Source organism: Ctenopharyngodon idella, chromosome 7 (genome assembly GCF_019924925.1).
Source record: "Ctenopharyngodon idella isolate HZGC_01 chromosome 7, HZGC01, whole genome shotgun sequence".
In the NCBI taxonomy this organism is placed as follows: Eukaryota; Metazoa; Chordata; class Actinopteri; order Cypriniformes; family Xenocyprididae; genus Ctenopharyngodon; species Ctenopharyngodon idella.
This window is the reverse complement of record NC_067226.1, coordinates 29,380,570-29,404,106: the sequence shown is the minus strand read 5'-3', so window position 1 is coordinate 29,404,106 and position 23,537 is coordinate 29,380,570. Positions and strand designations below refer to the sequence as shown.

The 23,537-nt window shown below is 36.8% G+C and overlaps 1 protein-coding gene across 2 annotated transcripts; it reads right to left on the bottom strand.

Annotated features, from left to right (window-relative positions):
• Nucleotides 1-276: 276 nt before the first annotated feature.
• On the bottom strand, nucleotides 277-23,297 carry LOC127515123 (serine/threonine-protein kinase D3-like). 2 transcript variants are annotated; one of them, XM_051898380.1, is made up of 18 exons: nucleotides 23,052-23,297; nucleotides 22,596-22,756; nucleotides 12,924-13,059; nucleotides 12,648-12,779; nucleotides 12,113-12,267; nucleotides 11,834-12,032; nucleotides 10,392-10,469; nucleotides 9,617-9,749; nucleotides 9,411-9,534; nucleotides 7,175-7,252; nucleotides 5,802-6,015; nucleotides 4,164-4,192; nucleotides 3,875-4,054; nucleotides 3,623-3,784; nucleotides 2,362-2,460; nucleotides 1,817-2,084; nucleotides 757-842; nucleotides 277-577 (listed from the first exon to the last, which is right to left on the bottom strand). In XM_051898380.1, exons 1-18 carry the CDS (start codon nucleotides 23,107-23,109, stop codon nucleotides 407-409), a joined length of 2,463 nt encoding a protein of 820 aa, XP_051754340.1. In that variant the 5' UTR covers nucleotides 23,110-23,297; the 3' UTR covers nucleotides 277-406. The 2 variants fall into 2 exon arrangements, with proteins under 2 accessions (XP_051754340.1, XP_051754341.1); XM_051898381.1 differs by lacking the exon at nucleotides 23,052-23,297 and adding an exon at nucleotides 22,827-23,017.
• Between the last annotated feature and the right edge of the window lie 240 nt (nucleotides 23,298-23,537).

The window sequence follows — 23,537 nt, the reverse complement described above, 5'->3', positions numbered from 1 at the left end:
TCACGGATGAACATCTGGTAGAGGCACAAATAATTTTGGATTAGCCTTGATTAAACAAACATTAAATCGAATAAAATAAAACATCAACACACTAACCAAAAACTTTAATAAAAATAGCAGTCTTGTAATTCTTTTTGTTGTGATAGTTAGCCAGAAACGAACCAGAAGTGTTTTCATTTATTCTAATTCTAGTAATGATTTTCAGGGTGTGTGTTGGGTGCATGATATCATCAACTTGATACTTACAGTAAATGAAATAAGAAACAAACCAAGAGGTTAGTTTTTTCTTATTTTATTGAAAAATATCTCAAACATTAAATCACACGAAAATATTTGGATATACATCACAGCAGATTCACAGAGTTGTTCATATAATACAATATTCACAGTTATATTAATATAAAATCTAAACGGCTGTTTTCTGCTCTTCATTTGCTGCTTCTGCTAAATGTTCTGGGAAACTGAGGCCTTTCTCCAGGGCGTAGGCTCTCCAGTGCTCATCGTCCGCCTCATGAGTGAGATACCGATATCCCATCCGCTGCTCAAACTCCCGCAGGTCACACCACATCTGGAAGTTCTGCAGCAGGACAAATGGACAAGATATACATAAATGATACAGTGTTCATCTGTCCATCTGTCCATCCAGTCAATGCACTGAAATGACTTGGCAAATGTAAATACTGGTGTTTTAGTAAATTAAACATGGCAGAAAAATATATATTGGATTCGGCTGATTGTTGAAGAAAGTCAACAGACCTGAAACCAGGGATGACCCATCGCTTTACCAACACTGAACCTGCGTCTCACCACCACCTGCAGCAGGTTATTGATCAGATTCACCGCTGAGAGAGAGAGAGAAATAAATGAACAGAGAGAAGGAAAGTTAACCCTCACTAAACAGACTGAAGACAATAAGCATGACTATTAATTAAAAAAAAATGAATGTACTATATTTTGTTATAATAATATTAATAGTTTAATATTTTGAACTTTGAAGGGATTTTATGGTACTAGACAATATTCACTTCTAAACTATGCGCAATTTATTTTATTATTTATTTTATTAATACAGTGTTAAAAATAGAGCAAAGGTATTTAAAATCCAATTCATGGAAGACATCTGTCATCTGGTGGGAAAAAAATCATGATTAATCACATCTAACATAAAAGTTTGTAAATAAATATGTGACCCTGGGCCACAAAACCAGTCATAAGTCACACGGGTATATTTGTAGCAACAGCCAACAATACAATGTATAGGTCAAAATTATCGATTTTATGCCAAAAATCATTAGGATATTAAGTAAAGATCATGTTCCATGAAGATATTTTATACATTTCCTACCGTAAATATATCAAAAATTTGTTTTTGTGAGTGGATATGCATTGCTAAGGACTTAATTTGGGCAACTTTAAAGGCAATTTTCTCAATATTTAGATTTTTTGCACCCTCAGATTCCAGATTTTCAAATATTGTCCTATCCTAACAAGCCAATCATCATATGGAAAGCATCATATGGAAATATATCAATGGAAAGCTTATTTTTTCGACTTTTCAGACGATGTATAAATCTCAATTTAAAAAAATTGACCCTTATGACTGTATATATATATGTGTTAGTGGATAGATAGATAGAAATATATAGACATATATATTTACAAACTATGTTAGATGCAATTAATCGTGATTAATCGATTTGACAGCACAAATTTTAAAATACATGAGAGTAAGTAAGTGATGACAGAATTTTTGGTGAACTATTTCTTTAATACCCTTTAAACCCTTCAGTTTCAGCATCATCCAGCTGTTTCTTACCCTCAAGCGAGATGAGGGACCACGGCTGCCGTGGATACATGAACGACGCGTTAGTGATCTGCTGATTAATGTCCTCGTCCTCGTTGAAAGGAAACGTCCCACTCAGACTGACGTATAAAATCACACCTACGGCCCACATGTCTAGAGAGCGATTGTAACCATGACTTCTGATGACCTCAGGGGCCAGGTACGCAGGGGTCCCGACGACCGAGCGCCGGAACGACTTCTCTCCAATGATGCGAGCGAAACCAAAGTCACATAGTTTGACCTGAAACAGAGACCTTGATCATGATTTTGGATTTCTGGATACCAAATGACTTTTTTTTTTTTTTTTTTCACATTTACACATTTATCCGATGCTTTTATGCAAAGCGACTTGCATTGCATTCAATGCATACATTTTTCATGCATTTGTTTTTGCATTCTTTGTTTGAGCTGTTATAAAGCAATATCTGAATATAGGACACATGCAATTCTAGACTTTACTCTAGCTGTCAAAATAACTGAAAATCATGAGTAAAGAGTTATATATGACAGAATCAGACCTGAGGAAATGGTTCAGGTGAAGCCAGCAGCACATTCTCTGGTTTCAAGTCACAGTGTGCAATGTGTCTCAAGTGCAGGTACCTCAGAGCCTCCAAAACCTTCAATGCCAACAACAGATCAACAGGTCAGCAATTAAAGCTAGAGATTGTGTATCAAGGCAAAAAATAAAAAAATAAAAACAGCAAAATTAAAACCTCTTTAGTCTTCACTGATTTGCACTCTTAAAAATAAAGGTTACAAACGGGGTTTTTTTTTTTGCAACGATGCCACAAAACCACAATTTTTGGTTCCCCAAAGAACATTTCAGTAAACACTTCTTTAAAGTACAATTTTTTTAGTGTGCGAAGAACATTCTAAAATCTAAAGAACCTTTTTCCACAGTAAAGGACCTTTTGTTGTAATGGAAAGATTCCATGGGTGTTAGAGGATACTCATGGAACCATCAATGCCAATAAACCTTCATTTTTAACCCTTGTAATACATTAAAAAGCACCTGTTGCATTCCTGTTTGCTTATAAAACAGCTATAACTTAATATTTTTCAACTAAAACCATATTGTATCTGATCAGTAACTGCTCATTAATGAGTGAATGTATGTATGTTTTTATCATGCTATTACTTCATTTACCCTCTTTTTATTAAGTAAAAAATGGAGAAAGTCTTTGAAATTTAAAAATGTACAAGAGTAAAAAACAGGGTGATGCAAGAAAATATATACTTTTATCAATATTTATGAGTAATCTTTTTTGAATACAACATATGAAATTTATAAGAACATATAATATGAGAATTACCAGTATGAACTCCATTGACTTCAATGGATTCAAATAAATTCATTTGAACTCAAAACAAAACAATTCACACAAAATGTGTTAACAATTTAGTTTAAAAGGTTATATAATTAATTGTTTTTTGACAGTCTTAACACATATCCAATGTTTCATTTTCGAACTAAAAACTATGGATTTTGTAGAAATGTTTATACCTCTTCCAGGTCAAAAGAACCCGAATGCATTAGGAGGGTTAAGAGTGTATGAAGAAGATCTATGGATAAGTGGATTAATGTGCAATTGAGCAGAAAGGATAAAATGTAAAAAATAACCATGAGAAACCTCCTTCTCCTTCAACATTCTGGAAATATTAGCTATAGGTTATGGTAAGTAAAACCAACAAGACAGCTAAAGGAACTTTAGCAATTGGTTCTGTCCCAAAATGGGACTAATGTTAGAGGAACATTGTGTTTTCAGTGAGCTTCATTACCTGGGTGACAAGAAAACGCGTGGTGCGTTCAGGCAGACGGCCGTTCTCGTGAGATAAAATCATCTCTAACATGTCGCTGTGGAGCTTCTCCATGACAACGAAAGTATATTCCATCGTCTCAAACATGCCTTCTAAACAAATGACTCCTGGATGAGACAGTTTCTGAAACACACACACGTCTGTAAGATATAACAAAAACAACAACAACAAATTTGTTTGAATTGTGTGGAAAATTACATCTTAAACTTATACCTGCAATATGGAGACCTCATTTTTAGTCTGCGTCTCCTGTTTGGAGGGAAATCTGGTTTTATCGATGACTTTAACGGCAACCGGACGGCCCGTCTGCCTGTGGGTGCCTCCGTAAACCACCCCGAACTGACCCGAACCCAAAATTTCATCAGAGAAGATCTGATACAGCTCACTGATGTCCTGCAACACACACATGAACATACAGACACATTCAGCGGGTTTGAGTTTTCTTTGAAACAGCGGTAGTTGTTTAGGAAACATCTTTACACCAAATAATTCAGTGTCTCACCTGGGTCTCGTCACCTTTCTGTCCATCAGCTGGCAAGAGAGGAAGTGTAACTTTATTTACTATTATAGACATAAAAGTGCATAACACATAACATCTCATTTGTTAGTTAATGCAACATGAACTAACAATGAACAATATATGTTTTTCAGCATCTTTGTTCATGTTAGTTAATAAAAATACAATTGTTTATTGTTTGTTTGTTAGTGCGTTAATATTAACTTTATATTGAAAGTTGTATATATGTCTATCCAACTGTATCAACACACATACAGTATACTCACATAAAACAATATATACCATATAGCAAATCTCAACTGCTTGATTGCTTGTATCGTCGCGAAATGTAAAATATATTATCACACCCCACATGAAAAAATATTATAGTAATTTAGGGTAAATACTATAGTGTTTTTGAACCATACTATAGTAAATTGTAGTATACTGTACATATTATAGTATTTACAACACTTTGTTAATGAATGCTACAGCATACTGTAGTATTAACTAGTGAACTGATAAACTAAATAAATACTGTAGTATACTTTAGTTTAGTAAACTTAGTACAGTATTGGGTAAAGTAATTTGTTTATATTACTATAGTTGTTATATTACCACAGCAACTATAGAATTACCACAATAAATTAATTCAAGTACTTTACTATAGTATGGTTCAAAAACACTATAGTATTTACTATAAATGCAACTATAAGGTATGAAGGTACAGAGTTCAACAGTTTCTGCAGCATCGCTGGTTCCAGAAGTTTTTTCCCCCCCCATTCAATTCCCCTATAAGGATTTCAAAAAAGCCTTCATTAAAGCATTTTAAGCCATGAATCAAGCCAACCAGCTTTGAGGTGAATCACAACACTACAAAATTTGATTTGAAGCAAAAAAGTTTTTGAAAATCAGACAAAGGTACAAGACCGTGTACTTTACGGCTTTAGTGAGGGAAAGAACTACAATCCCATGAAGCATTGCAAACAGCATAATCGAATTAAAAATGATGGAGAAATATAAAACTACTCATTTACAAATGTTGATTATATGTATAAAAACAATATATTTTAAGTTTATTGCAGAATATACACAAACATTTCAGTATTTTGAGACTAGAGAGATCAAATTGATTCACAGTGCTTCATGGGAGTGGGCGGAGCTAAGAGATCTTTTGGAGCATGTTACTTTTTTCGACTCTCTGATTGGTGTAATTTTCTGTACAGCACCATGGGTAATGTAGTTTTTCACTACACAATTATTTTAAACATAAGAAATAATGCGGGCTGACGTCTTCAATAGAAGAAAATACCATAGATTAACAACCTTGTAGTTATCGTTTAAAATCAATTTCCTTATGGAGAAAATTATAGAGTTTTTACTTCCGGAACCCAATTGTTTTTTTGCATAAAATATTATAAACTTTAACATCATGATTTTCTGTAAAGCTTCTTTGAAACAAGCACTATACAAATAGTATACATAGTATACACAATACATAGTTTCACAGCCATATGATAATATATATAGTAAAATAATAAAATTATATATATATATATATATATATATATATATATAACATTTTTTTTTTTTTTTTTTAAGAATAGGCCATCATTAATTATCATTAATAATTCCAGGTCTAACCGGTGGTGTCTGTCGTTTCGCATGCGGTGCCGTGAACTGGTCTGAGGGCCAGATTGAGAGCTGATTCCCAGGATGGGCCTTCCTGATCCGCAAACACACAGTACACCAGTGATCCCGTCAGCAGCTCGAACGAGTGCGCGCTGTTGCCTGGCAACACTGGAACCGTGAGCTGAGCCGGGCCTCGAACCTGCAGCACCTCTGACAGAGAGATCTCCTAAAATCAAGAATACACAGATATCTTAAAGTCCCACTGTGGTGAAATATGTCTATCTGGTGTTTTTATCATGCTTTAAGACAAACCATGTGCAAATTCATAAGTCAACACCATTGCTGAGTATTTTCTATTTAAAACTGCAGTGAAAAAAGACAGTCTAAAACCCGTGGTTTGAAATCGCTGGTGTTTCTGACGTCACAAACTACCTTGTAACCAAAGCCACTAGATGACAAGCCTGCAACCATTAGTCAAAAAAGCGTAACGGCTAATGCTAACGCTGTAGCTGCGGTAAAGGCTGCCAGTACGCAGGAAAGGAGACCAGAGGTCATTACACAATAGGCTGAGCGGTGCAGCACGTGATTAAGTCAGCCGTTACGCTTTCTCCAATGGTAAGAGATACAGACCCTCTCATCTCCCTATAATAATACAATATCTGTTGTAACCAATCCGGCGGGCTTTAGCCTATCATTAACTGACCACGAAAGTCTCAAAAGAAAGTTATCCCAGTTGGCTATATTTTTCTATTGATATGAAAAATCGGGTAGATTTAGCAATATGACAGGTGTATGATGTTTATTATGATGTTATGATGAACTATATGTCTTTCTCCACTGACGTTTTGAGTTGTTTAAAGCGTTTGTAAGGATACTGACTGTTAGAAGGCTGCTGTCTGACTCGTGAATGTGAACATGGTTTGTGTAACATTAGTTATAATAACACATTATTAGCTGTTTGATAATGTAGTCAAGCAAAATGCTAATCATATTAATTACTGTTATGTGTCCAATGTTGTAAAGAGCGATACCATTGTGCAGCGTTTACCTCAGTAAGTTCACCGAGTGGATCTCTGAGCTCGTGCGAGTGGAGGCGGGGCTAATTATCATATTCATAGATCCGTGTATATTAAATGAGGCAAGGGTGTAAAGTTACATTCAAGCTATTTTAAGGCATGAAGAATTTTTTTTACAGTAAAAAACATTTAAATATGTCATTTTGGTGATCAAAGATGAGTTTTAAGTGATAAAATTATTGACTACAGGGGGACTTTAAGAACTTCATGAAAGGCCTAATATGAGTTATGTGTTAAATGTGGCTGTATTTTTCATTTGCAGTGTTAAATTGTTAAAGGTGACATGATACAGCATATAAATGAACAAACCTTATAGTACTTGCTGCTGGTTTCATTCGGGTACAGGGTGATACATTTCACATCTAATACCCAGTAGTGACGTTTTCTCTGCAAAGAAAAAACAAACATTATCTACATTATTTACCTTGAGGGAACACAAAATCATTTTTCCTCCCGGATAATATTTTTTCCATCACCATGTCCCTTTAGGGGTTCTGTACTATGGATCAAAAGTTTGTGGTCAGTTGTTACAAAGGAAGAAATTACTACTTTTATTCAGCAATGATGCATTAAAATTGATCAAAAATTTCTACAAACCCGATTCCAAAAAAGTTGGGACACTGTACAAATTGTGAATAAAAAAGGAATGCAATGATGTGGAAGTTTCAAATTTCAAAATTTTATTCAGAATACAACATAGATGACATATCAAATGTTTAAACTGAGAAAATGTATTATTTTAAGGGAAAAATAAGTTGATTTTAAATTTCATGGCATCAACACATCTCAAAAAAGTTGGGACAAGGCCATGTTTACCACTGTGTGGCATCCCCTCTTCTTTTTATAACAGTCTGCAAACGTCTGGGGACTGAGGAGACAAGTTGCTCAAGTTTAGGAATAGGAATGTCAGTCCCCATTCTTGTCTAATACAGGCTTCTAGTTGCTCAACTGTCTTAGGTCTTCTTTGTCGCATCTTCCTCTTTATGATGCGCCAAATGTTTTCTATGGGTGAAAGATCTGGACTGCAGGCTGGCCATTTCAGTACCCGGATCCTTCTTCTACGCAGCCATGATGTTGTAATTGATGCAGTATGTAGTCTGGCATTGTCATGTTGGAAAATGCAAGGTCTTCCCTGAAAGAGACGACATCTGGATGGGAGCATATGTTGTTCTAGAACTTGGATATACCTTTCAGCATTGATAGTGCCTTTCCAGATGTGTAAGCTGCCCATGCCACACGCACTCATGCAACCCCATACCATCAGAGATGCAGGCTTCTGAACTGAGCGCTGATAACAACTTGGGTTGTCCTTGTCCTCTTTAGTCCGGATGATATGGCGTCCCAGTTTTCTAAAAAGAACTTCAAATTTTGATTCGTCTGACCACAGAACAGTTTTCCACTTTGCCACAGTCCATTTTAAATGAGCCTTGGCCCAGAGAAAATGCCTGCGCTTCTGGATCATGTTTAGATATGGCTTCTTTTTTGACCTATAGAGTTTTAGCCAGCAACGGCGAATGGCACGGTGGATTGTGTTCACCAACAATGTTTTCTGGAAGTATTCCTGAGCCCATGTTGTGATTTCCATTACAGTAGCATTCCTGTATGTGATGCAGTGCCGTCTAAGGGCCCGAAGATCACGGGCATCCAGTATGGTTTTCCGGCCTTGACCCTTACGCACAGAGATTGTTCCAGATTCTCTGAATCTTTGGATGATATTATGCACTGTAGATGATGATAACTTCAAACTCTTTGCAATTTTTCTCTGAGAAACTCCTTTCTGATATTGCTCCACTATTTTTCGCCACAGCATTGGGGGAATTGGTGATCCTCTGCCCATCTTGACTTCTGAGAGACACTCATCATGTTGCCAGTTGACCTAATAAGTTGCAAATTGGTCCTCCAGCTATTCCTTATATGTACATTTAACTTTTCCGGCCTCTTATTGCTACCTGTCCCAACTTTTTTGGAATGTGTAGCTCTCATGAAATCCAAAATGAGCCAATATTTGGCATGACATTTCAAAATGTCTCACTTTCAACATTTGATATGTTATCTATATTCTATTGTGAATAAATATAAGTTTGTGAGATTCGTAAATTATTGCATTTCTTTTTTATTCACAATTTGTACAGTGTCCCAACTTTTTTGGAATCGGGTTTGTATTCATCAAAGAATCCTGGAAAAATATATATTGATGTTTCCACAAAAACATGAAGCAGCACAACTTTTTTTAACATTGATAATAATCAGAGATGTTTCTTGAGCAGCAATTCAGCATATTAGAATGATTTCTGAAGGATCATGTGACACTGAAGACTGGAGTAATGATGCTGAAAATTCAGCTTTGATCACAGGAATAAATTATATTTTAAAATATATTCAAATAGAAAACAGTTATTTTAAATTGTAATAATATTTCACATTATTTCAGTATTTTTGATCAAATTAATGCAGCCTTGGTGAACAGAAACATTAAAAAAAAAAGATCTTACTGACCCCAAACTTTTGAACAGTAGTGTACATATAAAAGAGAAGAGTTTCTCACCATTGTGTCAGTGCTGGTGTAGTGGATTAACCAGCCTTTCTTCAACACTCCACTGGCTCTTCTCTTACTGTGTTTGAGAGACTGCACCACTCGCATCAGAGGAATATTACTGCTGAAACACGGCCTGACAGACACACACAGACAGACATAAACACCTGACCTCTCTCTGAAGTGCTGCATTGATTAGGTGTGATCTGAATCCTTACGTGACGGGAGGCTGTAGAGACATCATCTGCTCTGAGGGCGGTGGGTCTTTATATCGCAGCTCTTCATAAAGAGCGTTTACTGACACCACTGCAGCGTTCTCCTCAGACTCCGGCTCCTGACTCGTGTCAGCTTCTGAAAACACAGTACGGTTACTCACTTTATGACACCTTATCCTTCAGAAATAATTCTAATATGCTGATTTGCTGCTTAAAAATTTTTCTCATTAATATCAATGCTGAACAGTTATTCATCACATTATAAATGTCTTTACTGTCGCGTTTGATCAATTTATGCATCCTTGCTGAATAAAAGTATAAGTTTCTTTCAAAATAAAAACTTACTGACCTCAAACTTTTGAACGCTCGTCTATATATTTCAATATCACATTAACTTTTGGATCAAAAAAGCTTAAATTACCCCAAATTTTCATGTTAATATTGATTTTCAGACATTTTACCAGTATGTTGTGACATTTTGCGCTCAACAAAGTTTGAGAACTGCTGTTTGAGAGCATCAAACGTCACTTAATAAAAACAATTTATATATATTTAAAAAAAAAAAGTCTAGTGTTTATCCATCATGCATTTTTACACTGCCTTTAATTTGTGTTGCTTTACATGAAAAAACTACATTACAGTAATTACATAAATACGATTTCCAAATGAAAAATGTCTCTATTGTGGGGGACAAATAAACAAAGTTATAGTTGCTTATTTTTTTCTTTTGATTTTAAGTTGTGACCTAGAATTGTTTTCATACATAAATCAAACTGACCTTCTCCATTTGCTCTCTCACCCCTGCAATCAGGAGGAATGAGAGACTGGCACCTGCGATGACAATTAAACTTACAGTCTGGAGAGAAACAGAGCGAGAAAGAAACATGTTATTGCTCAGATGACTTAATGAAGTTCTCAGTATCAATGTTGCCTTTCTACTAAAAATGTTTTCTAAAAACTCCCATCACAACCCACTGCGCGTTGGATGAGGATTTGATTAGAACTACAAAAAAGTGTTTAAAAAAAAGTGTTTAAAAACCAAAGGTGATGCAGAGCAATGTCGTAATTACCGTAATTATGAGACTCCAACTTGTAAAAAGTGTTCATATCTTCACAGAACTTATAATTACAACCTGTAAACTGGGAATTTTCTGAGAGCTCCTACATGTACCACCTGACTGATGCAGATTCATTTAGCCGTCGATAATGTTGCCATTGAAATGGATATTACCCAGTCTAAGGACGTGAACTGCTTCGAGTAGAATGTCACGTGTTGTCATCTCAAAAGTACAGTAATTACATGAACGCAGCATTACATACAGTGGTTTGAGTGATTAATAATTAGTATCTAACCTGGTGAAAAAAAAAAATTTATTCAGTGTTATCCACTTTATATATCATCTGCCACAGCATTGTGAACTTTTATAAAGATATATTCAAATGCATCATTATGCAAAGTCATGAGGGTTGTCAAAAGTACCGACTTCGGTACCAAGTTTTACCAAATTTTAAAAATGTGACAATACCAGCATTTCCCCCTAGTGTTTTGAGCGCTGTTGAGAGGATTCTTAAACACCTCTGATTGGCCATTGTATTCACACGCTCAACAGATACATCTGTGAATGGCTACAATGATCAACACTTCGAAAACATGTTGTAAACAGAAATCTTTGACACTCTTCACCGAGCGCTTACACAGATACACACGAGAGTGTTTGAAAGCAGGTGTCTATCAGCGGATCCCTAATACAGTATGTCCTCTGATAAACACCTGCTTTCAAACGCTCCTGTGTGTATCTGTGTAAGTGCAGGGTTTTTGAAGCATTGGTCATTGTAGCTAATCACAGATATATCTGTTGAGCGCGTGAACACAATGGCCAATCAGAGGTGTTTAAGAATCCACTCAACAGCGCTCAAAATGCTGGTATGGTCATATTTTTAAAATTTCAGTACCGACTGACAACACTAGAAAGACCCCAGACTGGCAGATCAACATGTTACTAAATTTCTCTCTGAAATGTTAGGAAATTAAGGAGTGACAAATTTAACTGTGACAAGATGACTGACAGGGCAGTTTAAACAGTGACAGGTTGCACGTGACTAAGTGATAGAGCCGTCCGTTAAAGATACAATTATGACTAAGTTGCCTACTCTTCTGCTACACACTCAAAAGTATGTACTTTTTTTTAATATGAATCTGTGGCCTTTGACACCTCTCACCTGAGCACTGCATTCCCTGTCTGAAGAGACCCTTGAGCAGCCGGAAGCAGTACTGGCAGACGGTGGGTTTGGTGTAGGTGTGAATGTGGAAGGTGTGAGGAACACGCGGTCGTCCCTCCTTCCCCTCAGAAACCCCCACACACACCGGCACATCGACCCAGGACGACGGCCGAGACCGTGACGGTTTCGTCATGCTGATCTAAGGGAGGAAACAAAAAATTTTTTAGGGAGCATTTCAAACAGCTCACAGATGCATAAGTGTTTGGTTTGGATCGTCACCTCCTCCAGACTTCCGCCCGCATGATTCGAGAGCGACGGGGCTCGAGGCCGTCCTGGAGGAAACAGCGACAGACTCGGGCCGCATCGGCGATACACGCGAGAGCAGTCATTGGGCAACTTGAACGCACAACGCTTGTGGAAGTCTAGACCGCAGCCTGAGGAGAGAACATCACAGTAAAACAGATTATTTTTTTTGCATTTTAAGTACTTACCGCAGTCATAACGTCACTATATATAAACAGTCATAACATCGCAAATATAAACATTTTACTAAATATGAATATTAAATAATATACAAACACATAAATAAGCAATAAAACAAAACAAAAAAAATCCTGTATAAGACTACACTTTATTTGCTGCAGTCGTAACTTTAACACGTTTCAGTGTTAAATGCAACAAAAATACTGTCATAGAAAATAAGCAAAAATAAATAAATATTTATAATTAATATAATTTAGATTATAAATATTAAATATGAAATAAAATAATAATAATAAACATTCTGTATAAGAGCATTATAGCGCAGTCATACCTTCACATTTCAGGCCCTGTCGGACGAGGCCCCATAACATCTCACCACACTGGTGACAAAATGTAGGTGTGCGATATGATTGGACGACTAAGGAATGTGGGCGGTACTTTGTCTCGGTCACTAAAGCCGTGCCTAGAGGGATCAAAATTATTGACAGCTGTCTAAATCATCTGCAGTGACAGTCAAAATGATACTTAAAGTGACTGGATGGAGTGTGTGTGTGTGTGTGTGTGTGTGTGTGTGTGTGTGTGTGTGTGTGTGTGTGTGTTGACTGACCAGTGAGCACCACCTCCACGAGATCTCCGTCACGTATGTCATGTTTTTCAGTGAGTCTATGTAAGATCTGCTCACTGTTCTCGTGTCTGAATAACAGCAGCTTCTCCTCCAGACCATTGACACTGCACTCCGGAGCCTTAAAGAAAACACACACACACACACACACACACACACACACACTTAACATATATTGACTGTATGATTTGTTTTGGAATCTGAAGTGCTACACACTAAAATCATCATAACACAATAAAGATACTGTTAAACAACATAATGCAACACAAAATGTCACAGAAACATTTATATAAATATTTAAATAAATAAATATGTATAAATTATATAATTTATAATATAAATATTAAATAACAAATATAAATATTATAGTAAATGTTAAATATAAATATCAAATAATAAACAAATAAATCACCACAATACAGTAAAAACTGTTAATAATGTAAAAAAACACTGCATTGGCACCCTGTTAAACATCGTATAGATTTTAAAATCTTGCTAATTACTTACAAAGCACTAAATGGTTTAGCTCCCCAGTACCTGAGCGAGCTCTTAACACATTATAGTAATTCACGTCTATTGCGATCTCAGAATTCAGGCCAGCTGATAATACCTAGAATATCAAAATCAACTGCAGGCGGTAGATCCTTTTCCTATTTGGTACCTAAAGTTTGGAACAGTCTTCCTGGCATTGTTCGGGAAGCAGACACACTCTGTGTTAGTTTAAATCTAGACTAAAAACACATCTCTTTAACCTGGCATACACATAACACATTATCAATTTATATCAACATCAGTTAAAGGATTGTTAGGCTGCATAGTTCAGCTGGAACCGGGAACACTTCCTATAACACCTGATGTACTCGTTACATCTTAAGAAGAATGGCGTCTACGCTAATATTAGTCTCTCTGTTTATCCTGAGGTCTACCATAGTCAGCCGGATCCCGGCCATATCTAGATTTAATGAATGAAATGTTTAAGGTGTCTGAATAAATTTTGGTTTGACTGTATATAGACAGACAGACAGATATAGATAGATAGACAGATATATATAGACAGACAGACAGATATAGATAGACAGATATATATATAGACAGACAGACAGATATAGATAGACAGATATATATATATAGACAGACAGACAGATATAGATAGATAGACAGACAAACAGATATAGTTCGATAGACAGATATAAATAGATAGATAGATGATCGTGTCTTTTCTCTCAGATCATTTAATTACATCCACACTCTCACACAGACATATGCTGGACACAACATGAAGAAACATGGTAAGACGAGTCTGTCTCTGAACACCCGCCGCAGTGAAGCCAGAGATAGTGCTGATCAACATCCTCATATGAGAGTGAAAGTGGGTCAGATCTTGATGGCACTGCAGCAGGTGAACATCTGCATCATTCTCATGCTGATCTCTTTGAAATGTCAATCATTTGCTTTTTAAATAAAACGGATGTGAGTCAAACTGAGACTCTGAGCTCACTCCGAAAACATTTAGAATACATGAATTGTATTAAACACACACAACATAAATTGTGCTAAATGACCAGATTTTTTAGTTAACAATATTGAGACTAATATTACATACATTTACAGCGGAAGAATTGCAGCACTACGGGGTAGTATTTCAATGACAGCACTAATAACTGAGATTACAACGTGTTTTGGGGGGATAATACACAATAATAATGCTATTTTTAACATATACTTAAGTAGACAACATGAATTGATGTGAATCACAGCATTAAGGGGTAGTGTTTCAAAGACAGCATTATTTTCTTTTTTATTTTAAGTAGAAAACATGAATTTGTATTAACTGACCAGATTTTTTTAGTTGACAATACTGAGACTTGAGTGATTTTATGGCATTAAGATAAATAAATATTCTTTATAATATTATAAATATTTATTTATTTATTTGTTATCTATTGATGTGAATTGCAGCATTAGGGGGTAGTGATCAGTGTTGGGAAAAGTTTTGAGTTACTCCCTACAAAAATAAATAATTGTGTAGTTACCTTTTATAGAAAGTAATCCGTTACGTTACTTTTGCATTATATTTTCTCATCTGGGCTTGATTGTTTTGGTTTTTAATAATAATAAAAAATAAAAATTCTATTTTTGGCAAATGTAAAGGCACTCACTGTAAAAAAAAATATTTTAATGATTTATTATCACAACATTTTTTCTTTTGTCAAATTTAACTTCAATAATTAATGTGGTTCAGATAACATAATATTTTGATTTTCCACTGATTAAACCAATCGCCTTCATTGTATTAACTCAAATTTTTAATTTCAATGAACTCAAAATTTTAAGGCAAACAGGTAACTTACTTTTTTAAGTTAAACCAACAATTCTTTTTACAGTGTTTCTGACCAAAAGTGAAATGAATAAGCCTCAGGCTGAAGGAAACTCACATCTGTACAGTAGAGGGTACGGGTTACATAACTTGCGTTACTTGTAATGCGTTACTTCCAACACTGGTAATGATTCAATGACAGCACTAAAAACTGTGAAATTACAGTGTTTTTGAGGGGTAGGGGTGGGGATATGGTAGAATAATAATAACATTTTTATTGTAACATCCACTTAAGTAGCACTTTAAGTTTACCATATAGTTCACTACCACAGTATTACTTCATTAGTTCACTATTGACTGCTTTATGGTACCACCATGTAAGGGAGGCCTACCACTTCCACATCAGCTTCAAACACACAATCAACTTCCTGTTTAAGACTGAACACAGAACACATCTGAGAAGAGCCTCAACACAGACACTCATCACACGAAAACTTGCTCAAACTGCATTTCCGACGCACCCCGTAGTCACGCTCAGCGTGTCGTTCTCAGACTGGTCAGAGTGTCACTTTGTTGTGGTGGTATTACTACATGCAGGTGTGAGGCGTTTACCTGATTTTCGGATCAATGGAGCTTTCTGGAAACACTCAGGATTCACTCATGTATCAGAAGGTAGAGCATGGGATATGCAATATATAGCGTACTGCGGCTAATGTAGTATACAGTATGAATGCACATATTTAGCAAACATTCAACAGGGGTTTTCAACCTTTTTCAGACCCCTTGAAGGATATAAGATGAACTAATTTTTCACAAAAAAACAAAAAATAATTGGGGACTGCATTTTGAAGACCCCTAAATGTCATTTGCTAAAGTGTGCAGTTTACAACCAGAGCACACTGTACGCAATTCAAAGTTTTCAGTCTTGTGACTGCCGCATAGACCGGAAGGGCAAAACATCCGTTGAACTGCAGTACAGGCCTGTCAATCTTCCATCCATATACAGCACCCGCTGTGGTATTTCAATCACTAAAACAAGATCAAAATTGATAATTCTTTTTTTTAATGGACTATTGCATAACTCTTTCCCTGCCAGCCAGCTCTAGCATTTTCACAAAACTTTCATGGCCCCCAGAATATTTTGTTGTATGAATATCTGAACATGCAATATATCAAAAGAAAGAACAGAGCCTAGCTTCCATCAACACCCCCAAAGCTTTACAGTCCTGTACCTGGGTCGAGATTTCATTGGGAAATGTTGATTTATGCTGTTTAATCTTTGTTGATCACGTTGTTTTACATGTGCATAAGCAATGCTTCTATCAACTGTTTCTGCTGCTTCTTTGCCTGTGTTTTGATCTGGAAATTCTGTACTCTTTCAGAAGACCCTTACCAAATAACAGTGAAAACATGGATTGCCAGAAAATTCTGTTAATGGTGGGGAAGCATTGTGTTAAAAAACGACGGAAAAGGGTGGATTCTTGAATCCACTGCGGCTTCAATATGTATCCATTTGAGTGGTTGGTAATCAATATTTATCCTTCTAAATATTAAATGATTTAAATGACTTCTTCAAGCTTATGAGATTTACGTAGTTCTAGAATTACATGTCTTCTCACTGGAATGTGCTCTCTCCTTGTTTTTGAGAGAAGCACCCAACACATGTTAAAACATATATTTACTCTTCTAGCTGACTATGATAGCCTAGGTTACTGGGGTCACTCAGATCTGTGTCCTACGTGACCAATTCACAGTTAAAAAAAATTTACTTTACTTTTCATCTTCAATCACTAGAGAATAATGAGAATAATTTCTCTCTTACTGAGAGCAAGTCTTATCAGTATGTTTTGGGAAAGTTTCCTGATCAGAGCTAGAGCTCAACAAACTTCAACCTTGAAGAAGCTGTGTATTTGTGTGTAAGCATCAGTATCCTTTGTTACAGGTCCTGACTTCCGTGAGGTGAGCATCTGGCACTCATGGAAGACAAACTGAAGACTAGAGACGCTGATATAAGTGACCAGGACCCCTGTTGTTATCCGGATAATGAATAGCGATATGCTTCAAACTATATGTCCATGTGTCGAGATTTTCAAAGTTCATCTATGTCTTAACCAATCAGAATCATTCAACCTGAAGTAATGATGACAAATTCATGTTCTTGCTTGTACATAACATGTTTTAAATAACAAAGGTGTAAACTGAATTTGGTTCTCCAGCATCACTGACTTAAAGGATTAGATTAGCCCACGCTTTACTCACCCTCAAGCCATCCTAGGTGTATATGACTTTCTTCTTTCTGATTCACATGCTTATTAATTGTTCAGTCTTTAGGTGCATAGTGTTTCTTTACAAAGTGACGTCACCAACTACCGGCCTGGCATGAATAATACAGCGATTTTAGTTGTTTTCATTGATCCGTGTGAACGGGATCATTTTGACAACGTTGTCGTCTATACGCGGAAAAAACAAAGGAAATTCATTTCCGTTTTTAGTACATCGTTGTCCTGTAAACATACCCTCAGTGTACTGCTAACATTTATCGTTGCATATGATTACACATAGAATTTATAGAAAAAATTAACTACTGTGAAGTATGCAGTGAGCATTATACGTGTAATCGAGTATGTACCTAATGTGTGAGAGTGACGATATTCGAGATCGGTTAGCGTTCATGTGTTTGTACGTTGTGTGCGTATATGGGAGGTCATTCCATAAAAAAGGTCAGTGTGTGTGTGTATGATGATCCTGTCCCACTGCAGTGGAAACTGCACCATAAGAAGGTCAAGCAGAGAAAAGGTGTGTGTGCATGTGTGTGTGTGTGTGTTAGGGGAAGAGTCTGTGGTTGGAAAGTTACATGCAGATGCTGTGAACCACAGCGGACAAACAGAGAGGCAGCCGGAGGGGGAGAGTTGCTGAAGGAGGGCTGAGATACTGTGTGTGTTTGTTGTGCGAATGTTTGAGTAGCACCTAATTCTCTAGTGTCTTCACACACACTCTCTTTAACTTCCCCTTTTTTCATGAATCTTTCTTGAACACACAAGTGAGAATTCTTCAAACTCTTTTTATAGCCAAAAAATTTAAAATGCATTACTCTGCATAGGAACAGCCTAGCAAACACCCAGAACAGCCTGGCAAAATGTGTATATGAAAATGGTAATAGCGTTAGATTCACAAAAATTTGCTTCCCCTCACCCGTCGAAGATAAACTAAGACTGCATATAAGTGTTTTAGGAACCAATCATTGTTGAAACCACTAACAAAGCAATGAAAATGTTTTGCGGGTACTAAAGGCAGAAGATACTAAAGGCAATCGGCAGAACAAGCCGTGCCAACGTTCCTCTTTAAAGTTAAAAGGCAGAAGGATATGAAAAGATACTTTTGTTTTTGGAGAGAGAGAGAGGCAAGAGTCCAGCTGGCTGTGTATGGATGGCATGTGTGCACTTGACCTTTTGACTGTGGGAAGCAGCCATTACTGAAGTCATTGTCAGTAATGTGCTTTTATTAGTGTGGGTGTTTGACTGACGCTGCATGAAAGCAGAACATTGTACGGGACTAGTTCAACTAAAATGAAAATTCTGTCATCAATTATTTATGACGTCTACATGGGTTAATGTTCTTATTTGCATATTTGTGTCAGTATCACTGATTGGGCAAACACCGCGCACGACTTCTTTACATAAAGGCTGTATCATTGCGCATCATCATATCCTATATGGGCCATTCTACAGAGTTGGTGCAAACTGCTGTCCCACAACCAAAAGACCACATTTAAAAAGCATTTACGTATTCAAATTTTAGATGTTTACTAAGATTCTTCTATTATCTATTGAGTCCCACAATAATATTTAAAATATCAGTAAGCTTAATATATATAAAATCATCATTTATTGGGTACTTTCAATTGGGAAATGGCTGTCCCGAACCCTAACCCCTAAATTTCAACTTGTGAAATTTATATTGAAATAATTTTTGCAAATTTTTCCAATGTTGTTTTTTTATTTTTAAATCATGAAACTTGATGTAACAAAACGTGTCTCGCATTTTCATGTCACTACCGAAACAGTATTTGTTTTAGTCCATTGGCTGAAATATTCCTGTGTCCCTCCCTCTCATAGCCTCTCTTTCGTAGTAGATAGGTACCATCATTTTGAGTTAAATGTGTTCAAAAGTCTGAAATTCTGTGTAACTTTAAGGAATGTCACTACCAAACACCTTTTTTCTGCAATTAAGCAAACTTTTTTGGGGTGATATTCTAATAAATTTAGTTTATATGTGTGTACAACTGTTCAGAACTGTGCTAGCTAACCATGTGCTGATTAGCATCATTGAGCTAGGCTCAATATAAAAAATTGTCACTACCGAAACAACGTCATCATTGTTTTGGTAGTGACAAAAGGAACACATAATAATTTATTTGGGGAAATAAACAAAATTTTAGTACAGTTATGCAAATCATTAGTATTTTAATATGTTTTAGTAGTGTTGTAGTATGCAAGTTAAAATTCTGTATTGTGATGTGGTCGCTACCAACACATTACTGTCACTACCGAAAATGTGCAGTCACGACCGAAACATGGGATGTTTTGTCAAAAATAAAGTAAATAAAAATTGTAATTGTTATTGATTTACCTGTGAAATCTTTTTTTAAAAATAGCAAAAACTATATTTACGAGGTAGATGTAAACAAAATGCTAATAGGTCAATATAGCCCTTCTTATTAAATTATTTATTATACTGACCTGCGTTTTGCGTTTTAACAGCAAAACGCGTTCTGTGTGAACCAGCCGGTTAAAATGAAAAAAGTGCAAGATCTAGAGATGCTTTTTTAAAAAAAAATTGAACAACTTTTAACTTGAGCACCAAGTTTAATTCCGTGTCATGCGCGGGACTCTGCAAAAGACGCGAGCGCAATAGAGTACCTCAGGGATGACGTGTTTTTGTAGGCAAAACCCGGAATCGAGTTAGCATTTTAGGACTTCCAGTTCCATCGCCCCGAAGTCAATGGGTTTTTTGAATGGGTTTTTGCTAAATCACCTGAAATAAGGTCTGTGGTTAATAAAGCTCTCTAAATATTTTCACGTTTTGATCTATGACATAAAACACACCAGTTATAACCCGCTTGTGATTTTTTAAACCTTTATTGTGTCTTAAAAACGGCAGTTGCTAACAAATTGCTAAAAGGGACTACTTCCTTTGGCGGGGACTTTAGACGTGATCATGACAAACAGCACATTTGGACAGTATTTCTCATGAAAAAGTGGATAAGCTTGGTGGTGGTGACGTTGATCCACGACCATGGTGCGCTGTAGTCCATTTATAGCCTACTGTTAACTTCTTATATCTGACGACTTTATTTAGGCTTCAAAATGTATAAATGTTGTGTTAATTTGTAAAGATTATCTTGATAGACAAAACGTGTAAGTGTCATAACCCTTTGTTAAACACAGAGCTTATTTTTTGTGATTTTCCAAAAGTCTATGGGAAAAATGCATAGGCTTTCGATCGAGGGAACCCGTGCGCCGCTAACTTCCAGGTTGGCCTACAAAAACACATCATCCCTGAGGTACTCTATGGATAAAGTCGGCCACAAAATCAAAGTCGACCCTATTTATGTTGTTAGCACACATTACTAGTCTTGTGGTAAACAAATCATCTGTGCAAGTTATTCCAAAAAATAAAAATATTAGTAATATTAGTAATGTTTAATCAAAATCTGAAAATGTACTTCCTCTCTGGAATGGCCTTTCGTCATTAGACAAGCTGCGTCCCAATTCAGAGGATGCATCCTTCGAAGATATATATATATATCATTGCATCTTAGTAAGATACAAGTCAACATCTGAACCGATTTAAAGTTTTTTATTTTTACATTTGTATTATTAGATATTTAAGTAAGTTGAAACCCAATACTTGCATTTAAAAGTTTCGCCAATTTCTCTCAAAAATATCCTGTCGTCAGTGGCGCACATTAAATTCTGCGGTAGGCAAGGCCGCGAAGCATCCATCTGTTGTATCCTTCATTGCACGGGAAACAAGGACGCATTTGAAAAAGCCTTCGCCGTGCCGCGGTGACGCAATCGGCCTTCGAATGCGGCCGTCAAACGATGCAGCCTCGGAATTGGGACGCAGCTAGTGATGCCTCGTTAGCAGCTGTTTCTATGGGCCGCAAGCTGTCCGCCATATTGGAATGTTCAAAGCAGGTCTGTTAACATTCGAGAGCAAGTTGACTCCATTTGCAACCGTAGTTAGATGCATGTATGAATATCTATATCTGCAATAGACTTTAGCAGATGATTTTGCTAACCTAACACAATACTACAAGACAAAGGTGTCAGCTAACACAACACCATCAAACAACCAAAGTTACCATAGTTTAAAACCCTGTAATATTGAGTTAATAGGCTACATATAAAAGCACAAACCAACACATTCTCACCTGTGAAAGGTTATCCCATTTCGTTGGAAATTTAAATCCTGGTGGTTTTTACAAACAGAAGCTGTACAATGTTGTGGCATCACTGATTGTTACTGTGAGTGACGACACATTGACTGTTCCAAGATGGCGGGCGCGCCAACTTTTATGGAGTGGTCGAATGTGGTAGCCTATCTACATATAGCCTACATACTGTATCTATGCTTCCTTTTCTGATGACGTCTAAAGGCTTTGGTTGAACATCCCCTCCAACTGTCAGAGTGCTGTGAGCTTTGAAAATGAGCTGAATGGAACGCCTACTTTTCTAGATCCAATCAATTCCCAGAGGGAAAAAACAACACACACCCTCTATTTTTCTTATTCCATATTCCATTTCACTTGGAAAATACGTCACAATACTGAAGTAAAGTCAGTCAAGTTCTGGTTCACGCAGACTTTAAAGACGTCCATCTAGCACCTGTTTACATTGAAAAAGAATGAAAAAGTAGGGCAGTGGAATGGAAAAACGCACTCCGTGTGAATGGCCCCTAACACTGCGTCGTTTCACACTGCACACGTTTGGCACCGCAATGCGGGGTAAAAACACGCTGTGATAAAAAGGTAAAAATTGGTGCCACCCCTGCTTCTAAATTACAAGTGTGAAATGTCCCTTTCCCCCTGGGGTTAAGCGCAGTGTGAAAAGCCTACAGTTATTTTAAGTCTTGTATTATAAATGCACAAACTCCTTGTATAGTGCTGTTTATGCTTGACTGCCTCATTCACTCATTTGTTGTATGAAAGTCATACAGGCTTGGAATAAACGATGACAACATTTTAATTTACCCTACTATTTCTGAATGAACTATTTCTTTGAAGTTTTAACATCACATGCTCAATACAAACATCAAATGTTGAGGTTTCACAGTACCTTTCTCTCAATGATTTCTACTGCGAGATGCTTTGCCTGCTGGAAGCTGAGGCGTCCCTCAGGGATCTGTACCTCCTCTTTGAGGAGCCCGATCTGAAAGTGGATGTGTATGGGCCCCGCCATGGTGGATTCTGGCCCCATTGACAGCTGAGAGAAAGAACCTGAAAGAAAGAGAGGTGGTCATCTCAGATCAAACGCCGTTCCTTCAGACGTTCACAGTTTCAGACTTACCTGCACCCGTCTTGATGTTTTTTTGAACTGTCTTGTAATTGCAAAACTGTTTTATAGTGTATCACTAATGGTTAAAAAAAAAAGAATCAGAAAGTCCTTAAGATCTTCAGAAGGAAAGGGGAGGCTCCTTCAAGGTTAAGGCAGCAACTAAAACTAGCATTGACCTGCCTTTGTTAACATTAAGTTTAAACCTTTATATAGTCATACTCTGAAAGAGGAACTTACCAGTAATATGACTGCTGATGTCAACGCTTTTTGGGCGGAGGTTTTTGTTGGCAGCCATTTTCTTTACGTTGGTGAATTCGAACTAGCGCATTTCACAGACCTGTTTCAGACGCATCTGTCGCTGCTCTGGTTTCCTCATGCGAGGGCTTCGGCAATCAAAAGACAGGCAGCTGAGACAGGAAGTTGACACTCAAACTTCAGTGTTTCTGTATGTGACACGAGTGGGTCTGCAGAGCTGCCCACCAAACACAAATATAACGCCTCAAATGTTATCTGATGAACTTTAAAACTGTTGGAAACTGAAAGCAAATGTGGCAGTGCTGGGGTCAAGATCCCTTTAGTCTACAAAGGGACTAATTTCAGTTTAATGCTGTGCAAATGTGCATTAAATCACTGAACTGTCTTGTGCTACAGAGATCCCATGTCAAACTCTGATGTATATCATGACTTCCCCAGTTTTTGACAATCAAAGTCAGGTAATCTAAC

Coding starts and splice junctions, on each gene's coding strand:
- LOC127515123 (XM_051898380.1), bottom strand. CDS start 23,109: ATGGCTGCCAACAAAAACCTCCGCCCAAAAAGCGTTGACATCAGCAGT. Junction 10,470..11,833: donor ACAGGGAATGCAGTGCTCAG/GTGAGAGGTGTC, acceptor GTTTCTCTCCAG/ACTGTAAGTTTAATTGTCAT. Junction 2,085..2,361: donor CACCTGAACCATTTCCTCAG/GTCTGATTCTGT, acceptor TCTCTGTTTCAG/GTCAAACTATGTGACTTTGG.